The 13156-nt window shown below is 57.5% G+C and overlaps 4 protein-coding genes across 4 annotated transcripts; 3 read left to right on the top strand and 1 right to left on the bottom strand.

Moving 5' to 3' along the window:
• The first annotated feature begins 545 nt into the window (after positions 1 to 545).
• THITE_2107246 (uncharacterized protein) lies at positions 546 to 4427 on the top strand. The gene is made up of 4 exons (XM_003649024.1): positions 546 to 766; positions 823 to 1002; positions 1061 to 2178; positions 2238 to 4427. The coding sequence occupies exons 2-4, from the start codon at positions 982 to 984 to the stop codon at positions 4294 to 4296; spliced, it is 3198 nt and encodes a 1065-aa protein (XP_003649072.1). The 5' UTR covers positions 546 to 766; positions 823 to 981; the 3' UTR covers positions 4297 to 4427.
• A 461-nt stretch (positions 4428 to 4888) lies between these two features.
• On the bottom strand, positions 4889 to 6869 carry THITE_2073591 (rRNA processing protein RRP9; the record flags this gene model as incomplete). Its single annotated transcript, XM_003649025.1, has 2 exons — positions 4889 to 6317; positions 6441 to 6869. 2 exons carry the CDS (start codon positions 6867 to 6869, stop codon positions 5040 to 5042), a joined length of 1707 nt encoding a protein of 568 aa, XP_003649073.1. The 3' UTR covers positions 4889 to 5039.
• A 340-nt stretch (positions 6870 to 7209) lies between these two features.
• Positions 7210 to 8496, top strand: THITE_2107253 (uncharacterized protein). Its single transcript, XM_003649026.1, has 4 exons — positions 7210 to 7334; positions 7389 to 7546; positions 7608 to 7857; positions 7922 to 8496. Coding segments are annotated over exons 1-4 (612 nt in total). The 5' UTR covers positions 7210 to 7332; the 3' UTR covers positions 8124 to 8496.
• Positions 8497 to 9712: 1216 nt separating this feature from the next.
• THITE_2107255 (uncharacterized protein) lies at positions 9713 to 12389 on the top strand. The gene is made up of 3 exons (XM_003649027.1): positions 9713 to 10140; positions 10220 to 12086; positions 12177 to 12389. The coding sequence occupies exons 1-2, from the start codon at positions 9914 to 9916 to the stop codon at positions 11991 to 11993; spliced, it is 2001 nt and encodes a 666-aa protein (XP_003649075.1). The 5' UTR covers positions 9713 to 9913; the 3' UTR covers positions 11994 to 12086; positions 12177 to 12389.
• The last annotated feature ends 767 nt before the right edge of the window (positions 12390 to 13156 follow it).

Genomic DNA, 13156 nt, shown 5'->3' on the forward strand with positions numbered 1-13156 from the left:
TCTACTTTGTATGTTGTATGCGGCCAAGCTCCCGCCAGGTCCCGGACTTCCAAGGTCCCTAGAGTGGTCATGAACTGCTTTATTCTGTTGACCAAGCGAACAACAAACGGATGCCTGTATCCGACGTGTTGGGATCTATGAGCCATCTACCTACTGCGTAGGGACATCGCACTTCTTCTGTTGGTGCTCTTTTCGACTCATGCTACATTGCAATGTTGTGTAGTTCAACAGCAGAGGCTGTTCGCCCAAGCATTCACTTCACCGCGAGAGATCCAAGTTAGGGTTACAGGAGAGATTTGATTGGCTGGGTATGAATCCCGCAGCGCTCTAAGTTAATCCCCGGCCGGCAAGTGCCGCCGCATCGGGGCGTCTGATTGCTGCCTCGTGACCGACATCATACCTATCAGCCTCAGGTCCCTTTGACGCAACTTGGGCTGGTTTCACCACGCCGTCAATGATGCTCTTGAAATACCCCAAATACCAGACAATACACGCCCCGTGAGCATTTGGTTGCCTGCGGTGCTCTTAAGCTGGAGCTCCCACAGTATGTTGTCGCTGTGACACCCCATGTTGAATACCCCACTACCACCGTTGCAAGCAGCTAAAAAATGGCCCGCGACTCGCGTAGAGACCCACCCCATTGCTCGACCCGGCGGCCGGATCGAAGAAACTCGACAGAACCCCCGAGCACGTCCGCAGCCGCTGGCCCGATTGAAGGGAAACCCACCAGTGCGCCAGGCTCTCAGGATGCGCAAAGGTCGAAAACGTGCGTTTTGCAGTCGGCGAAACCTTGCCGAGACCGAGGTCTGACGGGCGCAACAGCAGGACTAGTCTCGAGTTTCACAGAACCGCACACTCGTTTCCGGACTATGGGTATGGATTCCACCCTGGGCATGGCTACCGACCGACCGACCGCCCGCCCGAACAGAGTCTGACCATACATAAATACCCTGATACAGATCTTTGAAGGGCGCAGTTAGAATGCCTCCGCCGTTCCCCAGGGTATGTTCAAACTCGCCGAGCACCTCCCGCGCACCCGTGACTGACCATGATGAGATAGAAGCCGTTCGCGCCTCGGACGCACCTTGACACTCTCAACTCTGGCCCCAGCTCTTCGCCCGCAGTCCAGCAGACCGGCACCACCGATGCTCCCACCCAACCTTCCCCGCCGAAACGGCAAAAGCTGTACACCAGCGCTCGTCTCATCGTCCCCGACGAGGAGATAATTGACATCGACCAGGATGTGACGTCGAGGACTGAGCGCCATGAAAGTCAATCGAGCTTGGTCCACTCCGGGTCACCTGGTGTATCCGAGTTCCAGACCGTGGAAGCGCTCAGCCAGTCCAATCCGGGACGGTCGAACAGGCGTAGCCGTCGGTCTCAGGCGGGCCGTCCCGCCAACATGACCGAGCTTACGAGACAGGCTGGGAGATTCGACACGCCGGAGCTGATTGAGAGTTTCGACGAACTCGCCCCAGCACAGAAGCCCGCGCCCGGCCGCCAACGGACTGCTCGCCTGGTGTCCGCAGCTGGAACCCGGCCAAGCACCCTTGTCCGCGACCCAGCGGATGAATTCATTCTCGGGAAATCTACCCAGACGGGCAAGCAGTCTCATGGCCTTACTCAGGGCAAAAAACGCCCAAGGTGCGAGATTGCCGACGATCGCGATGAGCTGGGCGAAGAGAGCAACAGCAAAGGAGCGTCACAGGCCAGCACCCGACCGTCGAATGAGGACTCACCCAGGCACGGCGCTCCCAGCCTGTCTCGGAGGGGAGATATTAACGCGACCAGGTGGGAAAATAAGCAAGGCACTCGTGCCGCTGCTATGGGTGTCCGTGTGGAGGCAGCCGTGTGCCAGCCAAACCTTCGATATGCGGCGAGCGAAGGGCAAGGCTCGTGCTTCCTCCGGCAAGCCGAAGGTGCTGAGTTGCTTGCCTTTACAGAAGACGGCAAACTTGCAGAGCCGCACCGCTGGCTGAAGATCACCGGGAAAGCGAAGACATTGACCTACCACCCGCAGAGCAACTACATCAAAGTCACCCAGTCGATGGATCAAGCCTCGTCGACGCCGATTGGGGGCCTGATGATCCTTCAGTTATCAAGCAATGCCGATGCGTCATGGGTCGCTGGTCGGGCTGGCAAGAGCCTGGGCATACAAGTCCTTCAGGAAAGGGAAAGGTATTTATGCCCGACGTGCCCGCCAATATTGCATCAAGCTGATGGTCCGGACTATTTAGCCGCAAGCTTGGCGTGATGTTTGAAAAAGCAAACCAGGACGTTGCTCGGGCCCGCATGGCATCGTCAGGCACGAAACTGTCGGATGATGCACCGGATCCCGCGCCGCAAACAATTGAGAAATTCGAGACGGCAAATATTGTGCGGTCCAACTCTCGGCCTCTCATCCGCCACCAGATGCAAGCTTCAGCAAAAGATCAGAACTCCTCAAGTTCCCGCGTTGAACCAATGGATGCGCGTATCTCATCCGGATCACATTCGTTGAGGACGAGGCAGATTGCTGGTTCGGTGCAGAGAGCCATGACGCCGCTCGAACCAGTCATCCGTCGCTGGTCCCAGGAGAATCCGCAATGGTCAGAGAACTGGAAGATACCCCTAGTCTTCAACCGCACGACGGTGAACAAGGAAGACATCCCCAGACTCGATGAGGGCGAATGCTTGAACGACAATCTCATCGGATTCGGTCTCCGGTACCTCTTCGACAAGTTCGGTTCGAGGCACCAAGATCTGAATAAGCGCGTCTATCTGCACAACTCATTCTTCTATGAAAAGCTCAAAGCAGGCAGGGGCGCTATCAACTACGACGGCGTGAAGAGTTGGACCGCGAAGGTAGATTTGCTGTCCTACGACTACATCGTTGTCCCCGTCAACGAGCACTTCCACTGGTGGGTAGCGATCATTTGCAACCCGGGCAAGTTGGATCCCGACTGGAGAGGGACCTCGGACAAGACCGAGGGCGGTGCGAGCAGCGGCATCGCAAGCAGAGCTGATCGTGAATCATCTGACGAGGAGATGACGGACGGATTCGAGAAGCGGCCCACGGATGCGCCGTCTGAGGCTGCTCCGACGGAAGAGCCGATTCTTGTCACATCAGACATCGTGGACCTGGACTCTCGCGATATGAACAGCGGTAAAAACTCGTCCTCGAATGCTGGAGAAAATCAAACCAGAAAACCCAAGGCTGGTACGAGGACGTACAGATTGGAGGACCCAAGAATCATCACTCTAGACTCACTGGGCTCAAGCCATCCCCAGGCCATCGCCCACCTCAAGAAGTATCTCCTCGCAGAGTTTGAGCACAAGCGCAACAAGGTCATCAGCAACACTCCTCCGCAATTGGGGATGAGGGCGAACAACATCCCCGAACAAAACAACTTCTGTGACTGCGGCGTCTACCTTCTGGGCTACATCCAGGAGTTTGTAAAAGACCCCGATCGGTTCATCCAGACCTTGCTCCAAAAGGAACGACCGGATTGGGAGTTCAGCCCATCAGCCCTCCGAGCGCTTTGGCGGGACACAATACTATTTGACCAGAAAATGTATCAGAAAGAGCAACTGAAGGAAAAGCGGAAAAGGCGTGAAGCGTCAGCTGCCAAATCCACCCCCAAGGGGAGTGCAGAGCCAAGCAGCAACCCATCTCGAGAAGCCAGCGAGATCGCCAACTCATCCACCAGCATGCAGACAGCCAGGGATGATTCCCCCGAACGGCCGGCTTCGACCACGACCGCAGCCGCTTGCGGAACCGAGATTGAGCCAGCTCCCCGCGATCAGCGAGACACTGTGAGCGCTCATTCACCGTCCACGGCGTCAGCGCCCATCCGGGTCTCGCCAAAACAGTCCCCTCGGCAGGATGGTTGTGTCGATGACGTGGTTCCCAACCCTCCCAAGGAGGACATCGCCATCCTCCCGTCGATCGAATCGCCCGAAGTGGAAGCAGTCCCCAGGTCCTCGCCTGAGCGGCGGGACGACCCGCACTTCATCGAGCAACTCTCGTCATCTTCGTCGGCAGAGTCAGATGAGGACGGGGACCACATCGCCGAAGTCGACGCCAAGTCGTTCTACAAATCGACACCGGCAAGATCCACGAACCAAGGGCGGAAGAGAACGACGCTCTCCTCACCGGCTGTTGGGAGGCAGCAGCCGCGCGGGCAGCTGGTGAAAACCCGGGCGGCGCATACCGGCAGCCTCTTCGTCCTGGACGGGACCCGCAAGCTGTCTAGTAGCCCGGTGGTGGCGAAGGCCGAGTTGGTCCGGCACTCGGATCACATCGACCTCACTTGAGAAGGCTCAGCTGCTGTTTCAGGAGGTGGTGCGACAGGTTGGGACGCGGTTGCTGCGACTGCTGCCCTGCGCGAGGTCTTGCCGAGGCTTGGCATCTTCTTCCATATTTTTTCCTTCTTTTGTGCATTTTTCGGGGATCTTGGTCTCCCTCTCGAGGCAAATGAATGATTATGTTTTCCTCTTGCTTGTCCTGGTGTGGTCCGGCGCAACAGACGGGGCTGTTTATGGTTCGGCGGAGCATAGCATAGCTTGAGGGTGGCAATGAGGTGGCACGGCACTGCATCTGGTGTCTGTGGTCTTGTTTTTTCCCGCTTTTTCTTCATGGTCTTGTGTGTTGTTTGTAAATGCGTCATCAACTGGCGGGAAGGGACGGGAAGGAAGGGACGCCTGATCTTCCAGGCGCGTTGCCGACTTTGCTTTCTGGGCTTAAGAGTGCCCAGTTGCTGGCGCTACCTGCTGCTTGAGTGGACCATCGGAGGCGCTGTGAATAGAGATAGAGTTAAGGCGCCTAATTAATTAGGTAGCTATTCCCCTGGTAAGTGAAGACAGACAATTCTGTGTGGCACACTATGGGTGTGTTCGACCATGCAAGCGAGCAGCGAAGGCTTCTTTTCGGGTGGAATACCAACAAGCGTCTTGCTTTACGCCAACAATGGTGGTGATGTAGGTTTTGTACATCATAACTGAGGTGGGTGACAAAACCTGTCCGCCTCGGGTATAGAGAACGCTGGTGCTCTACAGACCTAATCATCGGCCTCCGTCTCCGGCGACCGCCCATTCACCCGGTCCCCACCATCCTGCTGCTGCTTCCTGGAATCCAGCTTGGGGACCTCGAAGATGACGGCGCCACACCGCCCTTCCTTCATGTACTTCCACCGACCATGGCGCATCTCCTTGCCCGTCACAGCCACAACGCAGAGCCCGTCACGGCCGCGATCTCCGCGCTCAAACATGGCGATGTCGTTGACGATGCCGCGCACGATATCCCGGTTCTGCACTTGGCCTTGCCCGACCTGGACGTGTGTGCCGTTCGGCATCGTCGACGTCGATGACGACCCGCCCAGCACGCCAACAGGCTCAATCTTTTTCTTATCCTCGCTTAGCCTCCACACGCGGATGCACCCGTCCCAACTGCCGGTGAGAATCACGTCAGAATAGGGGATGGTCCGCAGCGCGGTAATCCCCCGCGGCTGCGGCGCGGGGATAATCTTGGGATCGGGGACCTCGTCAGCCGACGCCTCGGACGGTTTCAGGGGGGGCTCAATTCCGTGCGCGCGGGGAACGGTGTGCAGCGGTTTTTTGCGTTGAAGACTCCATAACGCGAGATCGCCGTTGTCGCTTCCGGTCACGAACATGTCGTCGTCAATCATCGACACTCGGTCCATGCTGCCTTGGTGTGCGGCCGAGGCTGGGTCGACGCCAGGAGGTAGCTTGTGCTTCTTGCTGCTGCTGCCGCCGCTGCTTCCTCCTTCGCCGCCGCCGCGGAAAATGAGATGGGTCTGGTCTGCGACCTTCCAGTAGCGCGCGGTGCGGTCTCGCGCGCCGACGCTGACGCAGCGTTCCTGAGCCAGCGCGTCGACATCCAGAACTTCGTCTTGATGGCCGTACAGGGTCTCGACGTAGGCAAGTTCGTCGAGAGACCAGAGTTTGACCGTGCGGTCTTTAGAACAGGAGAAGAGTTGGTTCGTGCCACGGCGGAAGGCGAGACCAGTTACGGCGTCCCGGTGTTGGGTAAAGGCGCGAATCGGCTTCAGGTCACTGGCGTTGTAGACAACGAGCCGGCGGTCGACGCCGCCGGTCACGACGTACTTGCCATCTTGAGACGCTTTGACGGTTATCGGGGCGCCTGTGTGGCCTTGGTATGTTTTGTCTTTGGTTTTACCCGGGTTGGCTTTGGCAGAGCATACTCTCTCGGGTCGCCGCTTAGGCGGCGCAGGGGGCTTCTTGGGTTTCCTCCGCGTCGTTTGTGGCCATTGATCTTTCGGAAGGTCTTGCAACCTCCACTTGGTAAGGTAGCCGTCCTTAGTCGTTGTGTATGCGTAGGGGGCGCAAACGGCGACTGATGTTACCGAGCCGGAGTTCCAGCGGAACTGGGTATGCGACGCCTCCGCGAAACTCAACTCAGCTGCCAATCGACGGTAGACCTTGCCCTTCGCTTCGGCCACATCCTCTTGCAACCGCTCCGCGAGCAAGTCGCGGTCAATTTCCTCGGCATCGAATGCATACTCATCCAGCTCGACCTCCTTCCGTGTCTTTTCGAGGTACCGCTGCGCAAGCCTCAGCCGCTTCTCGGCCGCGGTCTCCCCTTCGTTGTCCGACTCATCCGAGTCCCCCTCGGAGCGCTCAATGTCCCGAACGTCATCGCCGCTCTCGTCGCTTTCGAGATCGCTGCCTGATATCGACTCGTCCCGCTCAACAGCCTTCTTTTTCGAGGCGGCAGCCGGTTTGGCGGAGGGTTTGCTCGCGGATTGGGACGCTGATTTCGAGGTCGCAAGCCGTTTTTTTGGTGTTTCCGCCGCCGACGGACGTTTCCGCTTCTTTTGAGCTCCAGGTGCAGTGAAGAAGGACGACATTGTGGCGGTTGTGACCAGCGTTGTTGCCTGTCGCCGCCGTCGTGTGCAGACCCTTCTTTACCTGCCTGCATCCAACTCCAAAATTTCTGAGCTCGAAAGAAAAAGTTGGCTTGCATCGGTGGAGCAACACACCGACGCCGTGCCGCCACAATTCAGCCCCACCTTTCTGGTTCGTCAATGTTAACAAGCTGGAAGTACGGATACTCCGTAGTGCAGTTAGCGTTCGGTAACTAATGTAAAATACACTGCTGCTAAAGGCAACCATTCCGTAATATGCGGTACTCCCGTTCATGACCCTGGTTGGCGGGTTACGGCGGGTGTCCGTGCGCCCAGGCTGAAGCTCCAAGTGCGCGTCCGCAACTGCCTGCCTGAGCTCCAATTCGGACAGCATGCAAGCCGCGGCCTCGGGGAGCTTGCCAAATCCACCAGAACATTCGCATCGTTTGACAAAGACAACGCAAAGATGTAGGCCATTCGCGCGACGAGATCGGCCAACCGCTTAGCTGACAGTGTCACCAGGGAAGTTTTACTTGGCATCACGGGCAAGGACTTCACGTTGATCGCGGCGTCGAAGGCCGCCATGCGGGGCGCCACGATCCTCAAGGCCTCCGACGACAAGACGAGGCAGCTGAACAAGCACACGCTGATGGCTTTCTCTGGGGAGGCTGGCGACACAGGTTGGTGACCACGGAGGGAGAAGCGACTGGTGCATCCACACCTGCTAATGCTCGCCGACAGTGCAGTTTGCCGAATACATCCAAGCCAACGCCCAGCTCTACTCGATGCGCAATGAGACCGATCTGTCGCCTTCAGCGCTGGCGCACTTCGTCCGCGGGGAGCTCGCATCGAGTCTGCGGTCGCGGAAACCTTACAACGTCAACCTGCTCCTCGGCGGCGTCGACCCCATCACCCACAAGCCCAGCCTGTACTGGTTGGACTACCTTGCTGCCTTGGCCCCAGTGCCGTACGCCGCCCACGGCTATGCTCAGTATGTCTTTCCGGATCTAGCCCCTGTGACCTGTGACAATGCACGATGCTGATTGTCGGGCCAGATACTACTGCCTTTCTATCCTCGACAAACATCACCACCCCGACATCACCCTTGTACAGGGCATGAAGATCCTCACCCTCTGCACAGACGAATTGAAGAGAAGGTTACCGATAGACTTCAAGGGAATGGTGGTCAAGGCAGTGACGAAGGATGGAATCATAGACATGGGTTTCGACGACGACAAGGTGGTGAAGAGTGCTTAATCTTTGGAGCAGGCGCGGAGTCTCGTCAAGGGGGCAAATGCGCGCATCAACGGCGACAACTGAGTTTCTTTTCGGTGTTAGCTGCTCGATTAGGCTCAGTAATACTCTTCCCAGGCGTACGTTGTTTCCCCAGTTTCAGCCGCTGTATGCTTACACCAGCGATCAAACCTGGCTGTATCACAGGAGTGTGCCTGAAGGAGCGCCAGTGTCCCGAGCTGTTGGTAGGTAACAGATAGGGGGCGCACTCGACATCCATAGTAGCAGCCATCCAAGCCTGACGGTACATGTAGCATGTGGTAGAGCAATGCAGGTTAACAACCAGATCTCCAAATCGTCGATGGCTGCCGGCTCTTGCGGGCGGTGAAGGTCTGCCTTTGCTCGGTCCGTCGAATTGAGGACATGCGCTGCGCAGCCGCTCAATCGCGCGAGAAGTGGGGCCGATACTACGTACACTAACCACTGTCTCAGGTCCCCTGTCCCTTCACTAGCCGCTTTTCGTATGGAGTGGCTCGGGATGTAACTCAGGTACACGACGTAAGACAGTGTACAATCATGTCACACTTGGCCCTATCAGGGATCAGAAGCTCGGAAGGCGGTGAGTTGAGCAGCCTTCGCGCTGCTTGCTGTGGGCTATGTGGTGATGTCGAGGCTTGCAATTCAGGATGTGCTGTCAGACAGTCGGGGCCTCAGTGAATTCAGGGTTGGCGACATGCCGATGTAGTGTATGTCCATATTCCGTATTCCGTACATTTGCCTCCGTGCCCAAGCACTTCGCTCGCCCAAATAAATGGGCTACCTTACCTTGAAAACTTCAGCTGGGACGGCGCTTTTCTCGAACGGCACGCGCCACCGTTCAAAGTCCCCCAGTCTCGCCTCTTGTGGCTCATCTGTCAACTCAGGAGAGCCGCACAGTGACCTGTTCAGATACCTAAGGTACCAAAATAAGAAAGAGCCTGGACCTTCTCATGTGAGGTCCGCCAGTCGGGCAACGGCAACAATTGAATGCCGGAACATCAACACGCTCCCCGCTCACCTGACCCACGTCGCCACAGCAGGAGCAAAGCACGGGGAGACCGAACTAAGATTGCTGGTCATTTTCGCCATCAGATCGCCCTTTCCCCACTAAAAGATCCGAGCAGAACTGCCATCCATCGATTTGTGCCAGGAGACACGAACGGGGAGTGCAGTGGGTGGCCACAGCCCCAAACCGAGAAAAAAGCAGGAGCAGGGATCTTTGTGGCTCAACTGCCTGCTGAAGTTCGCCTTACCAAAACCGCAGAAAAGTGGGTCTCTCGATCCAATCCAAAACTCTTTTCTGCTCCTCCCCTTCCTCCTCCTCGCTCTTCCTAAAAATTCTCTTCCCTCTCCCACAACCCAGGATTTTTGAATCCATCAACATCCGAATTACATTTTCCCTTAAGACTCAGTCTTTCCTTTTTTCCTTTTGCAAGAATCTGTCTTTTTTTCGGATTCTTTCGAAAGGATCGCAGGAGACACGTTCCCTCTTCTTAATTACCTGGTTTTCTCGAGGCGCGCGTCGCAGCGACCCCGACGACACCTAATCGTGGAACAAGCGCGAGGAGGCACCACTTTCGATTTTGTGTTCTTCGCCTGCTAAGCGGGCCTCTTTGCGTTCTTTCCAGGTCTTCGACTTCGATTTCTCCGATCGCTCTCATTGGGACCACGCGTTCTTTTGAGCGTCGAAGAACACGTTCAACGAGCGGCTACCGATTAATCGGCTTGACTCGCCTCTTCACAACAACCCCAAAAAAATCCTTTCAATAGCAAACATGGCGGATCAACTCAGCGGCAGCATGGGCAATTTGTCCCTCGACTCGGCTCCCCCGGCCGCTCAGCTCTCGAACCAGCAGCCGGTCACTCGTTCCTACATCCCCCCCCACCTGCGCGCCAAGATGGCTGCTGCCAATGCTCCCCCCGCCAACGGTCCTCCCATGGGCCCTGGGCCGATGAACGGCCCGGGTCCCGTGAATGGCCTCAACAACAGTGCTTGGGCTGGGTAAGTCCGAATCTTGATTCCTAAATCCCTCGATGAGTCGTCGGATCAATTTGGGACAACCATTGCTAATTCGTCGCAGCAACAACAACTTCGACGTGCGTGCCGGTGGCGGCAATTGGGGCGCCTACGATCAGTCCCCGCACCCTTGGGGCGGCCGTCAGGGTGGCTTCAACCGCAATGCGTACCGTGGCCCTGCCAGCGGTGGCGGTGGTGCCATGGGCGGCGGCGCGGGCCGTGGCGAGGGCCGGTGGATTGACGGCAAGCACGTTATCGGCAGTGGCGACCCTCGCCTGGAGCGCGAACTCTTCGGCACCGCCGACGATCCGAGCAAGCAGCACACCGGCATTAACTTCGAGAAGTACGACGACATTCCGGTCACCCCCTCCGGCCGTGATGTGCCGGAGCCCATCCTGACCTTCAGCAACCCTCCGCTGGACCCTCACCTGCTCTCCAATATTGAGCTCGCCCGCTACAAGATCCCCACCCCGGTCCAGAAGTATTCCATCCCCATCGTCATCAACGGCCGCGATCTGATGGCTTGCGCCCAGACGGGTTCCGGCAAGACTGGCGGTTTCCTGTTCCCCATTCTGCATCAGTCTTTCACCCAGGGTCCCTCCCCCGTTCCCGCCCAGGGCGGCGGATACGGCCGTCAGCGCAAGGCTTACCCCACTGCCTTGATTCTCGCGCCGACTCGTGAGCTGGTGTCCCAGATCTATGACGAAGCCCGCAAGTTCGCCTACCGCTCTTGGGTTCGCCCCTGCGTCGTCTACGGTGGTGCCGATATCGGCTCTCAGCTCCGTCAGATCGAACGCGGCTGCGATCTGCTTGTTGCTACGCCGGGCAGACTTGTCGACCTCATAGAGCGTGGTCGCATCTCGCTTTGCAACATCAAGTACCTCGTGCTGGACGAGGCCGACCGCATGCTTGACATGGGTTTCGAGCCCCAGATTCGCCGCATCGTCCAAGGCGAGGACATGCCTCCTACCGGTCAGCGCCAGACGCTCATGTTCTCGGCCACCTTCCCGCGCGACATTCAAATGCTCGCCCAGGACTTCCTGAGCGACTATGTCTTCCTCTCTGTCGGCCGTGTTGGCTCGACCTCGGAGAACATTACGCAGAAGATCGAGTACGTCGAAGATATCGACAAACGCTCTGTTCTGCTTGATATCCTCCATACCCACGCCGGCGGTCTCACCCTCATCTTCGTCGAGACCAAGCGCATGGCCGACTCCCTGTCGGACTTCCTGATCAACCAGAATTTCCCGGCCACCTCGATCCATGGTGACCGCACCCAGCGTGAGCGCGAGCGTGCCCTGGAGCTCTTCCGGAACGGCAAGTGCCCGATTCTTGTTGCCACGGCCGTCGCCGCACGTGGCCTCGACATTCCGAACGTCACTCACGTCATCAACTACGACCTCCCCACTGACATTGACGACTACGTTCACCGCATTGGTCGTACCGGCCGTGCCGGCAATACGGGTATCGCCACTGCCTTCTTTAACCGTGGCAACCGCGGTATCGTCCGGGAGTTGATCGACCTGCTCAAGGAGGCTAACCAGGAGATTCCTTCCTTCCTTGAGACCATTGCTCGCGAGTCGTCCTATGGTGGTGGCCGGGGCGGTCGCGGCGGCGGTCGCGGTCGCGGCCGTGGAGGTAATACAGACTTCCGCAAGTATGGCGGCGGCGGTGGCGGCTTCGGCGGCGGTTTCGGCGGTCCTCAGCACAGCTCTGGCGGCGGCGGTGGCTACGGTGGCTACGGCGGTCCCCAGAGTGGCGGTTACGGCGGCGGCTACGGCGGCTACGGTGGCGGCTACGGCAATCCCGGTGGTGCCGGCGGCCAGTCCTGGTGGTAACCATCGACCGCCGACCCTCTGAAGTCCGCATCATGCCTGGACACTGGGTTTTTTTTTCCCTCTCTTTCGGTGATGCATTGCTTTCCTTCGCGCGTGCGCCTGCCATGCATTACTCTCGGTTTCACGTTCGGAATCTTCTCAAGCGGCAAACCTGGCTTATCATTTCTGACGGGGGCCCGGCAGGATTCGATGCCAAGGTTCTCCCTATCTGGCTTTGACGATAGACCGGGGTTTTCCTGTCAATTGAGAGTGACAGGAAGGCTCTTACTCGACGATTTGATACCCTTAGACCAGAGAACTTGGGACGACGACAACGCTCGGCACGCTCGTGCCATGGATGGCATGGCCTGCAGGCCCGGTTGATATGATTCGCAAACTGAATCTTTGATCAACCTTTTTGATCGTCATGTTTCGGCCCTCGGCCTCCCTTACTGAGGGAGTCGATTGCGTTCACATAGAAATGGGGGGTCATGGCATGCCGCAGGCTCATTTCCTTTTTTCCTATCTCTTTTTTTTCTTCCTTTTGACGGCACATCTCATAGACAAAAGTGGATTTCTCGGTTCTTATCTCTGGTCGGCTCGGCGATTCGCATTCGACCTGGCGATCTCAGGTCCAAGGAAGACTTTTAGGGGGTGCACCCCCTGACCAGCTCGAGAGAAGGACTGGTAATATTTCGGCAGTTGAAGCCTGGGAGCAGGTTGATGGAGCATGATACCCCTTTTGATGATCTTCGGCCGGAAGAGGGGAGAATGCTCGCCAGCTCTCATCGTTGGCACTGGAACAGCACTGACGATCTGCGAAGGAAGGGCAAAGGCGCATTAAAACGGTGCGCAATGGGTCAGGCCTTTGCAGGGCCTCGGGTCTTTCTCGACCGAGTAATGGCTTCAGTTCCTACTCCGTGGCTCGAGCCCAGAGTCTATACTGAGGAGTCCGAACAAAAAAAAACATTTCGCTTTTTCCTTCCGGCGCCCAGGGCTGACCTGGCCGCCGTTTCTTCTGCACTAATGTGTGTCTTCCGTCCGGTGCATGACGACCCCAGTCTGATACATGAAATTGCGACGATAATTGATGCAACAAGCCTATTGGGTTCTGCTTTCCCGTGTAGTGCTTGCACGGGCAAGGGGGCCGTCTCCACGGCCCGCGGAGACATCAGACGGCATCA

Source organism: Thermothielavioides terrestris, chromosome 1 (assembly GCF_000226115.1).
Source record: "Thermothielavioides terrestris NRRL 8126 chromosome 1, complete sequence".
NCBI classification, from domain to species: domain Eukaryota; kingdom Fungi; phylum Ascomycota; class Sordariomycetes; order Sordariales; family Chaetomiaceae; genus Thermothielavioides; species Thermothielavioides terrestris.